General features: G+C 40.0%; 1 protein-coding gene across 2 annotated transcripts in view; it reads right to left on the bottom strand.

The window, feature by feature from the left end:
- Positions 1 to 25763, bottom strand: part of tmem8b (transmembrane protein 8B) — a 197274-nt gene that overhangs the window by 99807 nt on the left and 71704 nt on the right. For both annotated transcript variants that reach the window (XM_046335000.1, XM_046335001.1), the window contains 2 exons: positions 13321 to 13454; positions 4226 to 4551 (listed from right to left, as the gene is read on the bottom strand). In XM_046335000.1, coding sequence (XP_046190956.1) covers positions 4226 to 4551; positions 13321 to 13355 — 361 coding nt within the window. In that variant the 5' untranslated portion in view covers positions 13356 to 13454. The remainder of the gene's footprint in view (positions 1 to 4225; positions 4552 to 13320; positions 13455 to 25763) is intronic.

Here is a 25763-nt window from a genome sequence, read left to right as displayed (position 1 = left end):
CTGTAACGTAGCTCTGCTGGCCGAACCAAGCCCCACAGCTCTCTGTAACGTAGCTCTGCTGGCCCAACCAAGCCCCACAGCTCTCTGTAACGTAGCTCTGCTGGCCGAACCAAGCCCACAGCTCTCTGTAACGTAGCTCTGCTGGCCGAACCAAGTCCCACAGCTCTCTGTAACGTAGCTCTGCTGGCCCAACCAAGCCCCACAGCTCTCTGTAACGTAGCTCTGCTGGCCGAACCAAGTCCCACAGCTCTCTGTAACGTAGCTCTGCTGGCCGAACCAAGCCCACAGCTCTCTGTAACATAGCTCTGCTGGCCGAACCAAGCCCACAGCTCTCTGTAACATAGCTCTGCTGGCCGAACCAAGCCCCACAGCTCTCTGTAACGTAGCTCTGCTGGCCGAACCAAGCCCCACAGCTCTCTGTAACGTAGCTCTGCTGGCCGAACCAAGCCCCACAGCTCTCTGTAACGTAGCTCTGCTGGCCGAACCAAGCCCCACAACTCTCTGTAACGTAGCTCTGCTGGCCGAACCAAGCCCCACAGCTCTCTGTAACGTAGCTCTGCTGGCCGAACCAAGCCCCACAGCTCTCTGTAACGTAGCTCTGCTGGCCGAACCAAGCCCCACAACTCTCTGTAACGTAGCTCTGCTGGCCGAACCAAGCCCCACAGCTCTCTGTAACGTAGCTCTGCTGGCCGAACCAAGCCCCACAACTCTCTGTAACGTAGCTCTGCTGGCCGAACCAAGCCCCACAACTGTCTGTAACGTAGCTCTGCTGGCCGAACCAAGCCCCACAGCTCTCTGTAACGTAGCTCTGCTGGCCGAACCAAGCCCCACAGCTCTCTGTAACATAGTTCTGCTGGCCGAACCAAGCCCCACAACTCTCTGTAACGTAGCTCTGCTGGCCGAACCAAGCCCCACAACTGTCTGTAACGTAGCTCTGCTGGCCGAACCAAGCCCCAAAGCTCTCTGTAACGTAGCTCTGCTGGCCGAACCAAGCCCCACAGCTCTCTGTAACATAGTTCTGCTGGCCGAACCAAGCCCCACAGCTCTCTGTAATGTAGCTCTGCTGGCCGAACCAATCCCCACAGCTCTCTGTAACGTAGCTCTGCTGACCGAACCTAGCCCCACAGCTCTCTGTAACGTAGCTCTGCTGACCGAACCAAGCCCCACAGCTCTCTGTAACGTAGCTCTGCTGGCCGAACCAAGCCCCACAGCTCTCTGTAACGTAGCTCTGCTGGCCGAACCAAGCCCCACAGCTCTCTGTAACGTAGCTCTGCTGGCCGAACCAAGCCCCACAGCTCTCTGTAACGTAGCTCTGCTGGCAAAAACCAATCCCCACAGCTCTCTGTAACGTAGCTCTGCTGACCGAACCAAGCCCCACAGCTCTCTGTAACGTAGCTCTGCTGGCCCAACCAAGCCCCACAGCTCTCTGTAATGTAGCTCTGCTGACCGAACCAAGCCCCACAGCTCTCTGTAACGTAGCTCTGCTGGCCGAACCAAGCCCCACAGCTCTCTGTAACGTAGCTCTGCTGGCCGAACCAATCCCCACAGCTCTCTGTAATGTAGCTCTGCTGACCGAACCAAGCCCCACAGCTCTCTGTAACGTAGCTCTGCTGGCCCAACCAAGCCCCACAGCTCTCTGTAATGTAGCTCTGCTGACCGAACCAAGCCCCACAGCTCTCTGTAATGTAGCTCTGCTTGCCGAACCAAGCCCCACAGCTCTCTGTAACGTAGCTCTGCTGGCCGAACCAAGCCCCACAGCTCTCTGTAATGTAGCTCTGCTTGCCGAACCAAGCCCCACAGCACAATACATCAGGTCAGGGCCGGGTAGAACATGTTTTTATTCAATGGCTAGGATACGGGCAGGGCTCCGATATCATTTTCAAGAATGACTAAATTGATCACAAACATTTTGAAGCTGAGCCACTTGCTTCTGCTCTGCTGGTAAGATCATAACATGGTGTTAGAAGGGCTTCAACCCCGTCAAATATAAGACCACAACATTGTCTGAGTCGACAAGAGAGATTATTTCACAAAAAAATAAGAACGTTCCGTGAGTTTTTTCGGAGTTACTTAAACTAGCTAGCTAACCGCTCTACTCTAATGTCTCGTCATTGAGCAGCTCAAAGCAGAGCCGTTGCTATGGATACTCATACATGCAGAGCGGTAGCGCAGCCAGGAGAAGCTGCGACTGAGACTAAGAGACGAGTAGCTAATGGATTTACTAATGAAGAAAGTTATTTCCGATTTTAGGTTCGGGCCTTAAATTTAGAAGAAGCAATTGGGTCTGGGTACGGCTCGGGCTTAAATGTAATGCCCATGCAAGGCTCTGGTGTACGTGCGTGCATATGTGTGTGTGACTGATCTCGTGGCTTGCTGTTAACACATGCTCACATCTCGAGGATATAACAGACCTGCATGATACTTCAGAATGCTTCAGTTAAATCTCCACGAAAGAGTGTGACTGTGAATGCTGAAACCCCACCTCTTTAAGGAATACCTAGGATAGGATAAGTAATCCCTCTCACCCCCCCCCCCTTTAAGATTTAGATGCACTATTGTAAAGTGGCTGTTCCACTGGATGTCATAAGGTGAATGCACCAATTTGTAAGTCGCTCTGGATAAGAGCGTCTGCTAAATTACTTAAATGTAATGTAAAAAATATAGAAGGCTTTCTGTAATGACACTCTGCAGTCTCAAAGGAATCTGAGTGGTTTGATTTCCTTACAAACGAGACCCTCGTTAGGACACACACACAACAGGACAAACAGGACACTCCCTCGTTAGGACACACACATAACATGACACTCCCTCGTTAGGACACACACAACATGACACTCCCTCGTTAGGACACAGACACAACAGGACACTCCCTCATTAGGACACACACATAACAGAATCACTCCCTCGTTAGGACACACACACAACAGGACACTCCCTCATTAGGACACACACACAACAGGACACTCCCTCATTAGGACACACACATAACAGGACACTCCCTCATTAGGACACACACAACAGGACACTCCCTCATTAGGACACACACACAACAGGACACTCCCTCATTAGGACACACACACAACAGGACACTCCCTCATTAGGACACACACATAACAGGACACTCCCTCATTAGGACACACACATAACAGGACATTCCCTCATTAGGACACACACATAACAGGACACTCCCTCGTTAGGACACACACATAACATGACACTCCCTCATTAGGACACACACACAACAGGACACTCCCTCATTAGGACACACACACAACAGGACACTCCCTCATTAGGACACACACATAACAGGACACTCCCTCATTAGGACACACACAACAGGACACTCCCTCATTAGGACACACACATAACATGACACTCCCTCGTTAGGACACACACACAACAGGACACTCCCTCATTAGGACACACACATAACAGGACACTCCCTCATTAGGACACACACACAACAGGACACTCCCTCATTAGGACACACACACAACAGGACACTCCCTCATTAGGACACACACATAACAGGACACTCCCTCATTAGGACACACACATAACAGGACACTCCCTCATTAGGACACACACATAACAGGACACTCCCTCATTAGGACACACACACAACAGGACACTCCCTCATTAGGACACACACACAACAGGACACTCCCTCATTATGACACACACATAACAGGACACTCCCTCATTAGGACACACACATAACAGGACACTCCCTCGTTAGGACACACACATAACATGACACTCCCTCATTAGGACACACACACAACAGGACACTCCCTCATTAGGACACACACACAACAGGACACTCCCTCATTAGGACACACACATAACAGGACACTCCCTCATTAGGACACACACATAACAGGACACTCCCTCGTTAGGACACACACATAACATGACACTCCCTCATTAGGACACACACACAACAGGACACTCCCTCATTAGGACACACACACAACAGGACACTCCCTCATTAGGACACACACATAACAGGACACTCCCTCATTAGGACACACACATAACATGACACTCCCTCGTTAGGACACACACACAACAGGACACTCCCATTATGTCCCACTATAGAGATTCACAGAGATTGGTTTTGATCTCACCGACTAGACATACAACCCAAATGAGGCCTCAAACCTCTGCACAACACAGAGACAAGAGACAGAGACAGAGAAAGAAAGAAACCATCACTGCCTACCTGTGACCTGCACACCTATGCGGAAGTATACGTCCTGGTTGCTAAGGTAACGCTCCACCAGGATATAGTACCAGTGCTCCCAGGCAGGAAGGGGTGTGTCAAGCTCACAGGGTGACCACTCCCTGCAGTCCAGAGCTGATGAGTTGTGGACTGGAGGAGCCCTGGCTCGGATCTTTAAGACAACAGAACAGCTGTCTCCAGTACTGTCTCTGTCTCCCGGTCCCCTGGTGTCTCCCGTCTGTCCCCTGGTTGGTTGGTCTCTGGGGTGTGTGCTGCAGTTAGCCAGTTGGACCTTTACACTGGATACGTAACTGGGGATGAACACTCTGCAAATGATAATTAAAACACATTGACAGTATATCTGAAATTGCGATACAGTATTTACATTTTAGCCCTGAAGAGTATGACTTAGACTGTTTGAGAGGGTTGGACCTCATTCTGCCCGATGGTGAGAAGCATATTATGTTGTTTAAAGTACAGTAGACCGTTATTGACACTTTTATAGGTGAAAGCTGTGCACTGGAAAACATAGGTAGAGCATGGATGTAGTTACTTGTGCTCATGTGAATTTCCTTTCTTTTTCTGCTCCAGACCAGTCTAAAATTCTCACTTAAAACATAGTTATTTTTGAGACTAAACAAATTCATATTATGCATCCACACAGGCTGTTCTAAAAAGGGGCTAATAAAGAAAGATGCAGTAAGGTTCTGCATCATCATCATCACTATCATCATCATCATCATCACTATCATCACTATCATCACTATCATCACTATCATCATCATCATCACCATCATCATCATCATCATCATCATCATCATCATCATCATCATCATCATCATCATCATCATCATCATCACTATCATCACTATCATCACTATCATCATCATCACTATCATCATCATCATCATCACTATCATCATCAGCATCATCATCATCACTATCATCATCACTATCATCATCATCATCATCATCATCACTATCATCATAACTATCATCACTATCATCATTATTATCATCACTATCATCATCACTATCATCACCATCATCTGCATCATCACCATCACTATCATCATCACTATCATCATCATCATCATCACAATCATCACTATCATCATCATCATCACTATCATCATCACTATCATCACTATCATCATCACTATCATCATCACTATCATCATCACTATCATCACTATCATCATCATCACTATCATCACTATCATCACTATCATCATCACTATCATCATCACTATCATCATCATCACTATCATCACTATCATCATCATCACTATCATCACTATCATCATAACTATCATCACTATCATCATTATTATCATCACTATCATCATCACTATCATCACCATCATCTGCATCATCACCATCACTATCATCATCACTATCATCATCATCATCATCACAATCATCACTATCATCATCATCACTATCATCATCACTATCATCACTATCATCATCACTATCATCATCACTATCATCATCACTATCATCACTATCATCATCATCACTATCATCACTATCATCACTATCATCATCACTATCATCATCACTATCATCATCATCACTATCATCACTATCATCATCATCACTATCATCACTATCATCACTATCATCATCACTATCATCATCATCACTATCATCACTATCATCACTATCATCACTATCATCATCATCACTATCATCATCATCACTATCATCATCATCACTATCATCATCACTATCATCACCATCATCATCACTATCATCATCACTATCATCATCATCACTATCATCATCATCACTATCATCATCATCATCATCACTATCATCACTATCATCACTATCATCACTATCATCATCATCACTATCATCACTATCATCATCATCACTATCATCATCACTATCATCACTATCATCACTATCATCACTATCATCATCATCACTATCATCACTATCATCATCATCATCATCACTATCATCACTATCATCATCATCATCATCATCATCATCATCATCATCATCATCATCACTATCATCATAACTATCATCACTATCATAATTATTATCATCACTATCATCATCACTATCATCACCATCATCTGCATCATCACCATCACTATCATCATCACGATCATCATCATCATCATCACAATCATCACTATCATCATCATCACTATCATCACTATCATCATCATCGCTATCATCATTACCATCATCATTATTATCATTGCTATCATCACTATCATCATCATCACTATCATCATCACTATCATCATCACTATCATCATCATCACTATCATCACTATCATCATCATCATCATCATCACTATCATCACTATCATCATCATCATCATCATCACTATCATCACCATCATCACCATCATCATCATCATCATCATCATCATCATCATCATCATCATCATCATCATCATCATCATCATCATCACTATCATCATCATCATCATCATCATCATCATCATCATCACTATCATCATCATCATCATCACTATCATCATCATCATCATCACTATCATCATCACTATCATCATCACTATCATCATCATCATCGCTATCATCATTACCATCATCATTATTATCATTGCTATCATCACTATCAGCATCATCATCATCATTATTATCATTGCTATCATCACTATCAGCATCATCATCACTATCATCACTATCATCATTATTATCATCATTATTATAATTATTAGCATCACTATCATCATCATCATCACTATCATCATCATTATTATAATTATTAGCATCACTATCATCATCATCATCACTATCATCATCATCACTACCATCACTATCATCATTATTATCATTACTATCATCACTATCAGCATCATCATCACTATCATCACTATCATCATTATTATCATCACTATCATCATTATTATCATCACTATCATCACTATTATCATCACTATCATCACTATCATCATCACTATCATCACTATCATCATCACTATCATCATCGCTATCATCATTATTATCATCACTAGCATCATTATTGTCATCACTATCATCATTATTATCATCACTATCATCATTATTATCATCACTATCATCATTATCATCATCATCATCAACACTATCGTCATTGTCATCATCATCATTATTATCATCACTATCATCATCACCATTATCATCTACGTTATATCATCATTATTATCATCATCATCACTATTATCATTATTACCCTCATTATTTATCATCATTGTGTATCATCATTATTTACCATTATTTATCATTATTTATCACCATTAATCATTATGTATCATTATGTATCATTATGTATCATTATGTATCATTATTTATCATTATTTATCATTATCATTATTTATCATTATGTATCATTATTTATCATTATGTATCATCATTAATCATTATGTATCATTATTAATCATTATGTATCATTATGTATCATTATGTATCATTATGTATCATTATTTATCATTATGTATCATCATTAATCATTATGTATCATCATTAATCATTATGTATCATTATTTATCTTTATTTATCATTATGTATCATTATTTATCATTATTTATCATCATTAATCATTATGTATCATTATGTATCATTATGTATCATTATGTATCATTATCATTATGTATCATTATTTATCATTATGTATCATTATTTATCATTATCATTATGTATCATTATTTATCATTATCATTATGTATCATTATGTATCATTATGTATCATTATGTATCATTATTTATCATTATTTATCATTATCATTATGTATCATCATCATCATTGTGTATCATCATTATCATTATGTATCATTATGTATCATTATGTATCATTATTTATCATTATGTATCATTATCATTATGTATCATTATCATTATGTATCATTATGTATCATTATTTATCATTATGTATCATCATTAATCATTATGTATCATCATTAATCATTATGTATCAGTATTTATCATTATTTATCATTATGTATCATTATTTATCATTATGTATCATTATTTATCATTATGTATCATTATGTATCATTATGTATCATTATGTATCATTATTTATCATTATGTATCATTATTTATCATTATGTATCATTATGTATCATTATTTATCATTATGTATCATTATGTATCATTATGTATCATTATTTATCATTATGTATCATTATGTATCATTATGTATCATTATTTATCATTATTTATCATGATTTATCATTATGTATCATTATGTATCATTATTTATCATTATGTATCATTATTTATCATTATTTATCATCATTATCATTATTTATCATCATTATCATTATGTATCATTATGTATCATTATGTATCATTATGTATCATTATGTATCATTATTTATCATTATTTATCATCATTATCATTATTTATCATCATTATCATTATGTATCATTATGTATCATTATGTATCATTATGTATCATTATGTATCATTAATCATTATGTATCATTAATCATTATGTATCATTATGTATCATTATGTATCATTATGTATCATTATTTATCATTAATCATTATGTATCATTATTTATCATTATGTATCATTTTGTATCATTGTGTATCATTATTTATCATTATGTATCATTATGTATCATTATTTATCATTATTTATCATTATGTATAATTATTTATCATCATTATCATTATGTATCATTATTTATGATCATTATCATTATGTATCATTATTTATCATTGTGTATCATTATGTATCATTATGTATCATTATGTATCATTATTTATCATTATGTATCATTATGTATCATTATTTATCATTATTTATCATCATGAATCATTATTTATCATCATGAATCATTATTTATCATCATTATCATTATTTATCATTATGTATCATTATTTATCATTATGTATCATCATTAATCATTATGTATCATCATTACCATTATTTATCATCATTATCATTATTTATCATTATGTATCATTATTTATCATTATTTATCATTTTCATTATGTATCATTATTTATCATTATTTATCATTATGTATCATTATGTATCATTATTTATCATTATTTATCATTATGTATCATTATGTATCATTATTTATCATTATTTATCATGATCATTATTTATCATTATGTATCACTATTTATCATTATTTATCATTATCATTATTTATCATTATCATTATTTATCATTATGTATCACTATTTATCATTATCATTATTTATCATTATTTTTTATCATCATTGTCTTTATTATCATCATTGTCTTTATTCATTATCATTAACATAATTATCATCGTTATTATTATCGTTATCATTATTCATCATCATTAACATAATTATCATTATCATCATCATTAATCATTTTTATCATCATTACCATTATTTATCATTATGCAGCATTATTATAGCCCCATTCTACTACTGATTTATCATTAGGGGACAGAAAAGGCATCCTTTCTTCTAGAAAATATTGACATTATTCAAAATATACCAAATTAGGATGAATTATCTGTACAACATTGTGGAAATGTGAAGATTAACTCTATGCTTTGATTACTGAGAAAGTAAATGTTTTTGTTTTCATCCAAAGGACTATCAGTTAGCTGTTTTCTATTTGTCCTTTCAGTCCAATTAATTTAGCCTTATGTTGCACATCAAACAAACCAACGAGAGTTTAAACCAGATGGGATGGTGTAACGCTGCAGAGCTTAAACAACAGAAGAAATGGCAACATTAATTGTTTTCTATATACTATTAAAGGCATTCAGATAAACAGGTTATTATGAATGTAGATTTTTCCATTTGAAAATTAAAAATAATAAATAATAAGTAATTAATGTTTCCTTCATTAGCTAGCTTCCACTCCATTGGGCTCGTTTCACACCTGATTAATTCAAACAAATCATTCTCGTTCCTAGTTCATTGACATTCAGTAGTCCTACCAGGTGAATGTTTTCTAAGCTTTAGAAGAGAACAGATTTAGAATGAATAACACTATGCAAACTCTCTGTATGTTGTTGAATTGACCCGTAATACACCCAGCATTAAAAAGAGAGAGAAAGAGGCAGAGACAGAGACAGAGAGAGAAAATGGAGAGAGACAAAGAGAGAGAAAGAGGAGAGACAGGGAGGGAGAGGGAGAGAGAGAGACAGGGGGAGAGAGAGATAATGAGAGACAGGGAGAGAGAGAGGGGGAGAGAGAGAGACAGGGGGAGAGAGAGAGATAATGAGAGAGAGAGAGAGAGAGAGAGAGAGAGAGAGAGAGAGAGAGAGAGAGAGAGAGAGAGAGAGAGAGAGAGAGAGAGAGAGAGAGAGAGAGAGAGAGAGAGAGAGAGAGAGAGAAAAAGAGAGAGAGAGAGAGAGAGAGAAAATGAGAGAGAAAATGAGAGAGAGAGAGAGAGAGAGAGAGAAAAAATGAGAGAGAGAGAAAATGAGAGAGAGAGAAAATGAGAGAGAGAGAAAATGAGAGAATGATAAACAGGGAGAGAGACAGAGATAGTTATGTTTATTTATTTTCCCTTTAGTACTCTAACTATTTGCACATCGTTATAACACTACAGTATACAGTGTTCCCAGGCAGACATAATACGACATTTGAAATGTCTCTATTCCTTCGGGAACTTTTGTGAGTGTAATGTTTACTGTTCATTTTTATTGTTTATTTCACTTTAGTTTATTATCTATTTCACTAGCTTTGGCAATGTTAACATATGTTTCCCATGCCAATAAAGCCCTGAAATTGAATTGATTTGAGAAGGAGAGAGACAACACCTGCCCGAGCCCCATCCTGCGATCTAAGAGGTAGCATCAGATGCTCAACATGCTCTGATCACACCTACTGTGATAGTCCGGGCCTAAACCAAACAAGACACTATGGAACACTAGACACTATGGAACACTAGACACTATGGAAGTCTACACACTATGGAACACTAGACACTATGGAACACTAGACACTATGGAACACTAGACACTAAACAACACTAGACACTATGGAACACTAGACACTATGGAACACTAGACACTATGGAAGTCTACACACTATGGAACACTAGACACTATGGAACACTAGACACTATGGAACACTAGACACTAAACAACACTAGACACTATGGAACACTAGACACTATGGAACACTAGACACTATGGAACACTAGACACTATGGAACACTAGACACTATGGAATACTAGACACTATGGAATACTAGACACTATGGAATACTAGACACTATGGAATACTAGACACTATGGAACACTAGACACTATGGAACACTAGACACTATGGAACACTAGACACTATGGAACACTAGACACTATGGAACACTAGACACTATGGAACACTAGACACTATGGAACACTAGACACTATGGAACACTAGACACTATGGAACACTAGACACTATGGAACACTAGACACTATGGAATACTAGACACTATGGAACACTAGACACTATGGAGCACTAGACACTATGGAACACTAGACACTATGGAACACTAGACACTATGGAATACTAGACACTATGGAACACTAGACACTATGGAACACTAGAGACTATGGAACACTAGACACTATGGAACACTAGACACTATGGAATACTAGACACTATGGAACACTAGACACTATGGAATACTAGACACTATGGAACACTAGACACTATGGAACACTAGACACTATGGAGCACTAGACACTATGGAACACTAGACACTATGGAATACTAGACACTATGGAACACTAGACACTATGGAACACTAGACACTATGGAACACTAGACACTATGGAACACTAGACACTATGGAACACTAGACACTATGGAACACTAGACACTATGGAACACTAGACACTATGGAACACTAGAGACTATGGAACACAAAGCTTTTACTATCTCATTCTGGAATATACAAGGTCTGAGGACATGTGCCTTTGGCCTAAAGAGCAGGAACCCAGACTTCCTCCTTGAAATTGGAAATGAACCAAGAATGGCCAATAGCAGCACCTAGACATTCTGCACAGATTCTGTCAGACCTGGGCTCTGACAGTAAATCTCAGTAAGACAAAAATAATGGTGTTCCAAAAAAGATTCAGTTGCCAGGACCACAAATACAAATTCCATCTAGACACCGTTGCCCAAGAGCACACAAAAAACTATATATACATCGGCCTAAACATCAGCACCACAGGTAACTTCCACAAAGCTGTGAACGATCTGAGAGACAAGGCAAGAAGGGCCTTCTATGCCATCAAAAGGAACATAAAATTTGACATACCAATTAGAATCTGTCTAAAAATACTTGAATCAGATAAAGAACCCTTTACCCTTTATGGTTGTGAGGTCTGGGGTCCGCTCACCAACCAAGATTTCACAAAATGGGACAAACACCGTAGGCAGACATGGCTCTCAAGAGAAGACAGGCTATGTGCACACTGCCCACAAAATGAGGTGGAAACTGAGCTGTACTTCCTGCCAAATGTATGACCATATTAGAGACACATATTTCCCTCAGATTACAAAGACCCACAAAGAATTTAAATTGGGTGAAATACCACAGTGTGCCATCACTGCAGCAAAATTTGTGACCTGTTGCCACAAGAAAAGGTCAACCAGTAAAGAACAAACACCATTGTAAATACAACACATATTTATGTTGATTTATTTTCCCTTTTGTACTTTAACTATTTGCACATAATATGACATTTGAAATGTCTTTATTCTTTTGGAACTTTTGTGAATGTAATGTTTACTGTTCATTATTGTCTATTTCACTTTTGTTTATTATCTATTTCACTTGCTTCAGCAATGTAAACATATGTTTCCCATGACAATAAAGCCCTTAAATTGAATTGACACAGACAGACAGACAGACAGACAGACAGACAGACAGACAGACAGACAGACAGACAGACAGACAGACAGACAGACAGACAGACAGACAGACAGACAGACAGACAGACAGACAGACAGACAGACAGACAGACAGACAGACAGACAGACAGACAGACAGACAGACAGACAGACAGACAGACAGACAGACAGACAGACAGACAGACAGACAGACAGACAGACAGACAGACAGACAGACAGACAGACAGTGATGTCACAATAGGGATCGGGTAGAGTAGACATACTTGTAGAGCACAGATCTGTTGTGGGCAGGAACCATCTGTTCTATGAAGTAACCAGGATAGAGAACAGAGATCCCTATCAGCCTCTGAACGATGAGCTGGGGCTGGAAGAGATACTGACACTCCTCATACAGACCCTAGAGGAGAGGAGAGGAGAGGAGAGGAGAGGAGAGGAGATGAGATGAGATGAGATGAGAGGAGAGGAGAGGAGAGGAGAGGAGAGGAGAGGAGAGGAGAGGAGAGGAGAGGAGAGGAGAGGAGAGGAGAGGAGAGGAGAGGAGAGGAGAGGAGAGGAGAGGAGAGGAGAGGAGAGGAGAGGCAAGCATAGGGGGGAGGGGAGGAGAGGGAAGGAGAGAGGTGAGAGGTGAGTAGAGGAGATGAGGGGAGGAGGAGTGGGAGGAGAGGAGAGGAGTGGCGCGGATTGGTGGAGGAGACGGAAGACAAGAGGGGGGAGGAGGAGGAGGACAAGAGGGGTGAGGAGAGGAAAAAATATTTTTGTTAGCAAACCCTTTTCAGAAAGATAGCTGATTGTAGCTGTTACTGTACTATAAGAGGCAGAGAGGGTAGAGAGGTAAAGAGGGTAGAGAGGTAGAGAGGGTAGAAAGGGAGAGAGGGTGGAAGAGGGTAGAGAGGGTGGAGAGGGTAGAGAGAGTAGAGAGAGTAGAGAGGTAGAGAGGGTAGAGAGGTAGAGAGGTAGAGAGGTAGAGAGGGTAGAGAGAGTAGAGAGGTAGAGAGGGTAGAGAGGTAGAGAGGGTAAAGAGATGTAGAGAGGTTAGGGAGGTAGAGAGGGTAGAGAGGTAGAGAGGGTAGAGAGATAGAGGGTAGAGGTGTAGAGAGGATATGAGGGTAGAGAGGTAGAGAGGGTAGAGAGGGTAGAGAGGTAGAGAGATAGAGGGGTAGAGAGGGTAGAGAGGGTAGAGAGGTAGAGAGGGTTGAGAGGCTAAAGAGGTAGAGAGGCTAAAGAGGTAGAGAGGGTAGAGAGGTAGAGAGGGTAGAGCGATACGATGGTAGAGCGGTAGAGAGGTAGAGAATAAGAGAGGTAGAGAAGGTCCAACGAGTCAGTTCATCAAATTTCTGCCCTGCTAGAGCTGCCCCCAGTCAACTCTATGTGCTTTATTATAAAGAGGAAACGTCTAGGAGCAACAACGGCTCATACACAAAGTGGTAGACCACACAAGCTCACAGAACAGGACCGCCGAGTGCTGAAGTGCGTACTGTAGCATGTCAAAATCGTCTGTCCTCGGTTGCAACACTAACTACTGAGTTCCAAACCTCCGCTGGAAACAACGTCAGCACAAGCTGTTCGTCGGGAGCTTCATGAAATGGGTTTCCGTGGCCAGTTTCCAAGCCTAAGATCTCCATGTGTAATGCCAAGCGTGGGCTGGAGTGGTGTAAAGCTCCCCAGCATTGGACTGGAGCAGTGGAAAAGCATTTTCTGTAGTAATGAATCACGCTATAAATCAAATCCATTTTTATTTGTCACATACACATATTTATCAAATCAAATCCTAGCAGATGTTATTATCGGTGTAGATAAATGCAGTAGTATCTAACAATTCACAACACAAATCTAAAAGTAAAATAATGGAATTAAGAAATACATAAACTAAAACGAGTGATGTCGATGTGGCATTGACTAATATTCAGTCTATATTGGAATAGAACACAGTATATACATATGAAATGAGTAAAGCAGTATGTAAACATTATTAAAGTGGAGAAAGGGGGATGTGTAGTCAATTATACAACTGAATGCTGCCGCTGGGGCGGCAGGTAGACTAGTGGTTACGTAGTCAATTATACAACTGAATGTCTATGTATCAGTTGAGGCTCCTCAGAGGAGGAAGGGGAGGATCATCCTTCTCAATGAATTTCTGTCAGGACCCGGTTACGAACCCGGGTCTCCGGAGTGAGAAATTGTCACTAAACCAACTGAGCCACGAATAGTCAGCAGAACCCAGAAGATGAGGCAGACACAGCAGTACTTGAGACGGTGTATTTAATGAAGTAAAAAGTGAAGTTCTTCAGGAAAACATGTAACTCCACAACCTCAAAAGGAATTCCACAAGAACAAAGGTAATCCTCCAAGACAAAAAGGTAAATCCACAAGGTGGAAGGTAAAGCACAAAAAAGCCTCAAAAGATACTCAAAAACAAACAAACAAGAACAAAAAACAGAATTCCACAAGAGAGTCCACCGGGATCAACAAGAGAGTCCACCGGGATTAACAAGAGAGTCCACCGGGATTAACAAGAGAGTCCACCGGGATTAACAAGAGAGTCCACCGGGATTAACAAGAGAGTCCACCGGGATTAACAAGAGAGTCCACCGGGAGAGAGTCCACCGGGATCAACAAGAGAGTCCACCGGGATTAACAAGAGAGTCCACCGGGATTAACAAGAGAGTCCACCGGGATCAACAAGAGAGTCCACCGGGATCAACAAGAGAGTCCACCGGGATTAACAAGAGAGTCCACCGGGATTAACAAGAGAGTCCACCGGGATTAACAAGAGAGTCCACCGGGATCAACAAGAGAGTCCACCGGGATCAACAAGAGAGTCCACCGGGATCAACAAGAGAGTCCACCGGGATTAACAAGAGAGTCCACCGGGATTAACAAGAGAGTCCACCGGGATTAACAAGAGAGTCCACCGGGATTAACAAGAGTTCACAGAGTACTAGGGCTGGGTGCTAACATACAAACACAGAGCAAAGAACAGAGGAAAACAAAGGGTTTAAATACAATCAGGGGAAACGAGGCACAGGTGCAAATAATAATGGGGATCAAGGGAAAACAAAAGATCAAAAGGCACAATGGGGGCATCTAGTGACCAAAAACCGGAACAACCCTGGCCAAATCCTGACAATTTCATAAAAATGTAAATTGTAAAACATTTAAAAAGTGATCCTTTTTAGATAAGACTACACTAAATATAATCACGTCACCAAATAACTGATTAAAACACTGTTTAGCAAATGTCTACAGTAGCCTCAATAGCACTCTGTAGGGTAGCACAATGGTGTAGCCGGAGGACAGCTAGTTTCCATCCTCCTCTGTGTACATTGAATTCAATACAAAACCTAGGAGGTTCTCACCTCCTTCCATAGACTTATACAGTAATTATGACAACTTCCAGAGGACGTCCTCCAGCCTATCAGAGCTCTTTCAGCATGAACTGACATGTTGTCCACCCAATCAAAGGATGAGAGAAAGGATCTAGTACTTAAAGTATAAGCTACATATGGCTAGCACTGCAGTGCATAAATTGTGGTGAGTAGTTGCCTCAAAGAGAAAGAAAGACAACAATTGAACAGCTTTGAACAAATTAATTTGTTCCAAAATGAAGAAGAAGCCAGAGAGAAATATATAAATGTATTGCCACCAGGTGTAACTGCTTACTGACTGTACAATGTAACGGTACATGTTTGTAGCAGGTTTACTGACACATTAGTTCTATTAGCTATATTGACTATGATGTTACTTTATCTAATATGGTGACAACGATGTGTAGCGGTTTGGCTTGGAAAGGTTTTTTCTCCTGGTCACGTACAGCTGATGTGTTGCGCATTGAAGTCCACAAGCGAAAGGAAGAGAATGAATGCAACGTGGCTGCTATGAGAGTGAACTGTGTTTCCTCGTGATCAGGGGTGTATTCATTCCGCTGATTCTGTTTTAAAAAACGTTTCTTAAACAGCAATAATATACCTGAATTTGTCCAATAGAAACTCTCGTTTGCAACTGTTGGACTAATGATTACACCCTAGATCAGGCAAGAGTGTGCAAGGCGGTATTGACTGTCACTGTCCTCAAATTTGTCTCTATCTCTCAACCACTGACAGACCAGCCAATCAGTCGCGTGCCTGACGCTCCAGATGATCCCTGGGGAATTCCTCATTCTACCTGGATTATGTTGGAGAGGCTTCCATTAAAGAACACCCTCTGTGTTCTGTTAGACAGGTAACTCTTTATCCACATTATAGCAGGGGGTGTAAAAGCCATAACACCGTCTGTGTTCTGTTAGACAGGTCACTCTTTATCCACATTATAGCAGGGGGTGTAAAGCCATAACACCCTCTGTGTTCTGTTACAGGTAACCCTTTATCCACATTATAGCAGGGGGTGTAAAGCCATAACACCCTCTGTGTTCTGTTAGACAGGTCACTCTTTATCCACATTATAGCAGGGGGTGTAAAGCCATAACACCGTCTGTGTTCTGTTAGACAGGTCACTCTTTATCCACATTATAGCAGGGGGTGTAAAGCCATAACACCGTCTGTGTTCTGTTAGACAGGTCACTCTTTATCCACATTATAGCAGGGGGTGTAAAGCCATAACACCCTCTGTGTTCTGTTACAGGTAACCCTTTATCCACATTATAGCAGGGGGTGTAACACCCTCATAACACCCAGTCCCGGAAGAGGAGCGAAATGTTGTTGCAGGTTCTCTGGATGTAGTGTACCGCCTGGGTAGGCTGAGAGATGGGGAAAATAACCAGCCACAACGACCAGATGAGATTCATCGCCAGGACAGCGAGGGACATGACAGGGAAAATGAGATTCATCGCCAGGACAGCGAGGGACATGACATGGAAAATGAGATTCATCGCCAGGACAGCGAGGGACATGACATGGAAAATGAGATTCATCGCCAGGACAGCGAGGGACATGACAGGGAAAATGAGATTCATCGCCAGGACAGCGAGGGACATGACATGGAAAATGAGATTCATCGCCAGGACAGCGAGGGACATGACAGGGAAAATGAGATTCATCGCCAGGACAGCGAGGGACATGACATGGAAAATGAGATTCATCGCCAGGACAGCGAGGGACATGACATGGAAAATGAGATTCATCGCCAGGACAGCGAGGGACATGACATGGAAAATGAGATTCATCGCCAGGACAGCGAGGGACATGACATGGAAAATGAGATTCATCGCCAGGACAGCGAGGGACATGACAGGGAAAATGAGATTCATCGCCAGGACAGCGAGGGACATGACATGGAAAATGAGATTCATCGCCAGGACAGCGAGGGACATGACATGGAAAATGAGATTCATCGCCAGGACAGCGAGGGACATGACATGGAAAATGAGATTCATCGCCAGGACAGCGAGGGACATGACATGGAAAATGAGATTCATCGCCAGGACAGCGAGGGACATGACATGGAAAATGAGATTCATCGCCAGGACAGCGAGGGACATGACATGGAAAATGAGATTCATCGCCAGGACAGCGAGGGACATGACATGGAAAATGAGATTCATCGCCAGGACAGCGAGGGACATGACATGGAAAATGAGATTCATCGCCAGGACAGCGAGGGACATGACATGGAAAATGAGATTCATCGCCAGGACAGCGAGGACATGACATGGAAAATGAGATTCATCGCCAGGACAGCGAGGGACATGACATGGAAAATGAGATTCATCGCCAGGACAGCGAGGGACATGACATGGAAAATGAGATTCATCGCCAGGACAGCGAGGGACATGACATGGAAAATGAGATTCATCGCCAGGACAGCGAGGGACATGACATGGAAAATGAGATTCATCGCCAGGACAGCGAGGGACATGACATGGAAAATGAGATTCATCGCCAGGACAGCGAGGGACATGACATGGAAAATGAGATTCATCGCCAGGACAGCGAGGGACATGACATGGAAAATGAGATTCATCGCCAGGACAGCGAGGGACATGACATGGAAAATGAGATTCATCGCCAGGACAGCGAGGGACATGACAGGGAAAATGAGATTCATCGCCAGGACAGCGAGGGACATGACATGGAAAAGTGCAAAGTTATATGACTATTAAAAGAACGACAACCTGAGGTTCAAGGAGGATCTGACAGTATTTGACAAAGAAGCTTGGAATCGTCTGTGGCCGACGATTGAGAGAGCAAGGAAGGAAGGGAAAAGTGCATACTTTGATGGGAGCTAAGGCTTTTGTTAATGGAAGGGAAATTCACGCCTAGTTTGTTGACTGCTGGATTTATCAAGTGAGTTGTGCAGGACTGAGTTTTATTTGCATTCGATAAAAGTTTATATTTCTTGAGGAAAGAGCAACCTTTTACTTATTTTTTAATGGCAGGGAAATTCGCACCGACACTTAATGTTAGCTTGATGGCTATTCGTTTTACCAATTTACAGCACAATGTTATTTGCAATTGTATGAAAAAAAAAATATATATATATAATTTAGGTCAAACACTTGCAAAAGACTGTTTTTATTTGCAACTAGTAAGAACATTTATTTTTGTAAAAGTTTAATATTAATATGAATTAATTAATTATTAATATTCTTCATATAGTGATAGTAAATGTCCATTTCTGTTTTTTCTATTAACATCATGGACATCAGGGGAATCCGTAATATTTGAAAAGGAAATCTTTATTTTGTGTATTGTAAGGGTAAGAGTGCTGACTTTTATTTAATTCAAGAAACTCATGCCTGTTCCACAGATACTGTGTTTTTGTCAATGGGGGAATGATATTTGGTTTTCATTTGGTACTAATTTGGTACTAATGGGTCAGCAGGTGTCAGCAGGTGTCGCTATTTTAAAAGGCAACTTTAAGAGTCAAAATCAAATCAAATTGTATTGGTCACATACACATGGTTAGCAGATGTTATTGGTCACATACACATGGTTAGCAGATGTTATTGGTCAGATACACATGGTTAGCAGATGTTATTGGTCACATACACATGGTTAGCAGATGTTATTGGTCACATACACATGGTTAGCAGATGTTATTGGTCACATACACATGGTTAGCAAATGTTATTGGTCACATACACATGGTTAGCAGATGTTATTGGTCACATACACATGGTTAGCAGATGTTATTGGTCACATACACATGGTTAGCAGATGTTATTGGTCACATACACATGGTTAGCAGATGTTATTGGTCACATACACATGGTTAGCAGATGTTATTGGTCACATACACATGGTTAGCAAATGTTATTGGTCACATACACGTGGTTAGCAGATGTTATTGGTCACATACACATGGTTAGCAGATGTTAACGCGAGTGTAGTAATATCTAACAAGTAATCTAACAATTTCACAACAACTACCTTATAAACACAAGTATAAAGGAATTAATAAGAATATGTATATATAAATATATGGATGAGAGATGGCCGAACGGCATAGGCAAGATGCAGTAGATGGTATAGAGTACAGTATATACATATGAGATGAGTAATGTAGGGTATGTAAACACTGTATAAAGTGGCATTGTTTAAAGTGGCTAGAGATACAATAATTACATCCAATGTTTTATTATTAAAGTGGCTAGAGATTTGAGTCAGTACGTTGGCAGCAGCCACTCAATGTTAGTGGTGGCTGTTTAACAGTCTGATGGCCTTGAGATAGAAGCTGTTTTTCAGTCTCTCGCTCCCAGCTTTGATGCACCTGTACTGACCTCGCCCTCTGGATGATAGCGTGGTGAACAGGCAGTGGCTTGGGTGGTTGTTGTCCTTGATGATATTTATGGCTTTCCTGTGACATCGAGGGCTGTAGGTGTCCTGGAGGGCAGGTAGTTTGCCCCCTCGGTGATGCGTTGTGCAGACCTCACTACCCTCTGGAGAGCCTCACGGTTGTGGGCAGAGCAGTTGCCGTACCAGGCAGTGATACAGCCCGACAGGATGCTCTCGATTGTGCGTCTGTAGAAGTTTGTGAGTGTTTTTGGGGACAAGCCGAATTTCTTCAGCCTCTAAATTTCCATTGGCCAAAGTAATATGGGGTGGAGATTTTAACACAGTATTACATGATAATCTAGATATATGGCCTCCTAAGGACAGCAATTATGTTTGTGAGATAAGGAATATATGTCTAAGGTTAAGTGTTCTAGATATTTGGAGACATAAGAACCCAGATAAGATTACGGAGTACCAAAGATTTATCTAAACAATCCCCTATTGATTTCTGGCTGATATCTGTAGATATGGCTGACAAGGTTGATACAGTCTCGATTAAACCATTGATTTTAACACACCACAAAGGGATCTCAATAAAGATAAATATGCACGGTTTGTCAACCAAAAAAAGTTAGTAAACGTTACTGGAAAATGAACAAGACTTTACTAGAGAATGAAGTATTTAAGAAGGAAGTAGCAGGAATTAATGATAAATAAAGGAATTGTGGCTGTGTTATGAAGACTTTTGGAAGTTACTGGGACCTAATGAAATTTGATATAAGGCTTTTGGCTATTTCAATGGGGAAAGAAATTGCTCGTGCCAAGAGAGAGAAAGAATATGACATCATAAAGGGAATAGTGGATTATACTAAAAGAAAGTGAACTAACTAATCAGGATTTACTGGAGCTATCATCATTGCAAATGCAGTCAGACTGTATCTACGAGGAAAAGGCCCAGGGAGCGTTTGTAAGATCAAGATGAAAATAGACGGAAGAGGGAGAGAAAAATAAAAAATATTTATTTAATTTAGAAAAAAAGGGAAGGCGAAAAGACTTACATATTTAAATTAATTATCAATAATCCTCCCAATGAAAATCCAAAATAAATCTCTCAGCATGTTGCCTAGTTTTATCGGAATCTGTACACATCAGCCCAGCCAACTTCCAATATGGATCCTTTCTTAGACAGATGTAGCAAACATTGCTAAGAAGATAGATAATGATTTCAGGGATTTTTGTGATGATGAGTTATCTGAATTGAGATAAAAGACTGTTATAAAAGCCTTAAGGACAATAGGTCCCCTGGAAATGACGGTTTAATAAGAGAGTTTTATAAAGCATTCAATGATACATTTATTCCTTTCATTCTTGTTATGTTTCAAGAATCAATAGAAAAAGGGGAGTACCTGGCTTCCTTAAAGCAAGGTGTCATTACTTTGATTCACACACCTAATAAGGATAGTCTTTATATAGACAACCGGAGACCCATTAGCCTGTTGAATAATGATGGGAAATGATTTGCCCTTGTATTTGCTAAGAAGGTGAAACAAGGCTTGCATCATATAATTGATGAAGAACAATGTGGTTTTGGTCGACACATTAGTAATAACACCAGGTTGATCTTAGATATGATTGACTATAATGACCTCATCCTTGATGATAGTTTTCTTATGTTTGTTGATTTTTATAAAGCTTTTGACACTGTAGAACATGAGTGTATGTTCAAAGCAATACGTTTTTTGGGGTTTAGTGACTATTTTTTGAAAGCAGTCCAAACGTTATATAGTGGTTGTACTAGCTCTGTAAAATTAGCTCACGGGACATCCCAAAGATATGATATTGGCCGTGGCATTAGGCAAGGCTGCCCAATTAGTCCATTTGTATTTTTATTGGTTACTCAAATGATGGCCCTTCATATCAAGAAAAGGAAAATGAATTTAAACTGGCTGATGATACCACCATATGTTTAAGAGACAGGAATGAGGTTTTAAAATTAGTTTCCTGTATTGAAGACTTTTCATTAGTTTCGGGTTTGAAAATTAATATCAATAAGTCGGTCTTATTTCCACTCAAGGATTGTGTTTTACAGGAGTATATGGTATCCCACTTAAAGATAAGGTCTTAATCTTGGAATTGTTATAAGCAAGGATGAAAAACAAAGGAGTGAATTAAACTTTAACCCCATTATTATTATTGATTTAAAAATCGTTTGAGAATAAAAGGATTTTGGTTGGTCAGTTACTGAATGAGGATGCTGACGATCGTTTTATTGAGGAGACCAAAGCGCAGCGTGGTGTGAATGCATGATTTAATGATTGACGAAAAAAATACGAAGTACACTAAAACAAACAAACTAACCAAACGAACGTGACCGCTATAGAAACTGAGTGCTAACATAACATAGACAATAACCCACGAACCACAATACAAAACAGGCTACCTAAATATGGTTCCCAATCAGAGACAACGACAAACACCTGCCACTGATTGAGAACCATATCAGGCCAAAACACATAGAAATAGACAAACTAGACATACAACATAGAATACCAGCTAATATCACACCCTGACCAAACAAAACATAGAAACAAACAAGAACTCACTACTGTAATGGTCCAGGTTACAAAGTGGCTCAGTGACTCGTGTTTGCATCTCAATGTGAAAAAAACTGTTTGCATGTTCTTCACAAAGAGGGCAACAGATGCTACTGAGCCAGATGTCTATGTGTCAGGGGAGAAGCTCCAGGTGGTATCCGATTTTAATTACCTTGGCATCATACTTGATTCCAACCTCTCTTTTAAAAAGCATGTGAAAAAGGTAATTCAAATAACTAAATTCAATCTAGCTAATTTCCGATTTATACGAAATTGTTTGACTACAGAGGTAGCAAAACTGTACTTCCAATCTATGATACTCCCCCACTTAACATACTGCTTGACTAGTTGGGCCCAAGCTTGCTGTACAACATTAAAACCTATTCAGTCTGTCTACAAACAGGCTCTCAAAGTGCTTGATAGGAAGCCCAATAGCCAATAGGAAGCCCAATAGCCATCATCATTGTCACATCCTTAGAAAACATGAGCTCATGAGTTGGGAAAATCTTGTGCAATACACCGACGCATGTCTTGTATTCAAGATCCTTAATGGCCTGGCTCCCCCTCCACTCAATATTTTTGTTAAACAGAAAACCCAGACATATGGCAGCAGATCCACAAGGTCTGCCATGAGAGGTGACTGTATAGTTCCCCTAAGGAAAAGCACCTTTAGTAAATCTGCATTCTCTGTGAGAGCTTCCCATGTCTGGAATACACTTGTTATGCTGGTGAATGAGGACCCAAAAGCGACTTAACGAAAACAGAGTCTTTATTCCAGTAAATGACAAAAGTAATAATCCTGGAAATATCAAGGAGAAAACAAAACAGGAAAAACTGAAATCCACTCGTAGTAGCGAGGACTGACTGGAGACTCGACCATAGACTGCAGGTTGCTTCGGGAAGGCACCGACCGTAGCAGACTAAGACACCTGCTCACACGCAGCATCTGAAGAAGACAAAACACGACAGGGCGAGACAAGGACACAGAACAGCGAACATCATACAAGGATCCGACAAGGACAGAAGCGGAAAACAGAGGGAGAAATAGTGGCTCTAATCAGAGGGCAAAATAGGGGACAGGTGTGAAAAGAGTAAATGAGGAACAGCTGGGAGCAGGAACGGAACGATAAGGAGAGAGAGCGAGAGAGGGAGAGAGGGAGGGGAAGAGAGGGATAGAAAGAGGGAAAGAACCTAATAAGACCAGCAGAGGGAAACGAATAGAAGGGAAGCACAGAGACAAGACATGATAACCAATGACAAAACATGACAACACTGCCATCAGACACACACTGCACCACATATCACACTTTCACAAAATGCTTTAAGACATGGCTAAAGGTCAATCAGATTTGTGAACATGGTCCCTAGCTGTGTGTTGCCGCTTTCCATGTTGTCTGTTGTTTGTAGCTTGTGAGGTGTGGAAACACTTTGTTGCTTTTATGAATTTTGTCTTGCTGCTTTTTGTTCTATGTTGCTCTGTCTGTATGCTATGTCTTGCTTGTCCTATGTTGCTATGTCGCTATGTCTATGGTGCTATTGTCTATATTGTAATGGTTTTTAATAACCTGCCCAGGGACTGCGGTTGAAAATTAGCCGGCTGGCTAAAACCGGCACTTTTACTGAAACGTTGATTAATGTGCACTGTCCCTGTAAAAATAAAATAAACTAAACTAAACTAAACTAAAACTAAACAACGCAAATCATGGTCAGAGTGTAACAATGAGGATGGATATCTACTCTCATATGGGGAATTTCTTGATAAGGTTAAAATTCAAATAAGAATATGCAATTGTTTTTGATGCGATTTCAAGGGGGGTTGTATATTTTTTAAATTCCTCTGTGGTTGATTCACAAATGCAAATGGTCTAATTCAAAACCTAACTTCAAAATGGCACTACTTTAACTAAAATGAAAAACAAAAAAGGATATTAAAACCTGTTGTGTTAATGAATATGATTTGTTTTGTAAGGATTTCTGGCAATGTAAATAGTTTTTATGTATGCTTGTTTGCATGTAACTATTCCTATTTTGTTTGTTGATATTTGTTAATAAAGAGAATAAAAGAAAAAAATTAAGAAAAATAAATAATACTAAGAAATAAATACTTTCATAATTTTTTCATTGGCAAGAATAGCAAATTTAGGCATGACATGCCAGCAACAAATGTCAACCCTACACATCCAAGTATAACTGACCAAATTATGAAAGACAAGCATTGACAATTCTGAATTTAGTAAAGTGAGTGGGGAAGAGGTGAAAACATTATTGTCGTCTATCAACAATGACAAGCCACCGGTGTCTGACAACTTGGATGGAAAATTACTGAGGATAATATTGCCACTATTTGTCAAATCTACAATCTAAGCAAGAAACGGTGTAACCTCTAGGGATACAACGGTACAG

This window comes from Oncorhynchus gorbuscha, unplaced genomic scaffold (assembly GCF_021184085.1).
Source record: "Oncorhynchus gorbuscha isolate QuinsamMale2020 ecotype Even-year unplaced genomic scaffold, OgorEven_v1.0 Un_scaffold_640, whole genome shotgun sequence".
Classification (NCBI taxonomy): Eukaryota; Metazoa; Chordata; class Actinopteri; order Salmoniformes; family Salmonidae; genus Oncorhynchus; species Oncorhynchus gorbuscha.
The sequence above is the reverse complement of the archived record's forward strand: the minus strand, read 5'-3'. Positions and strand labels throughout refer to the sequence as shown.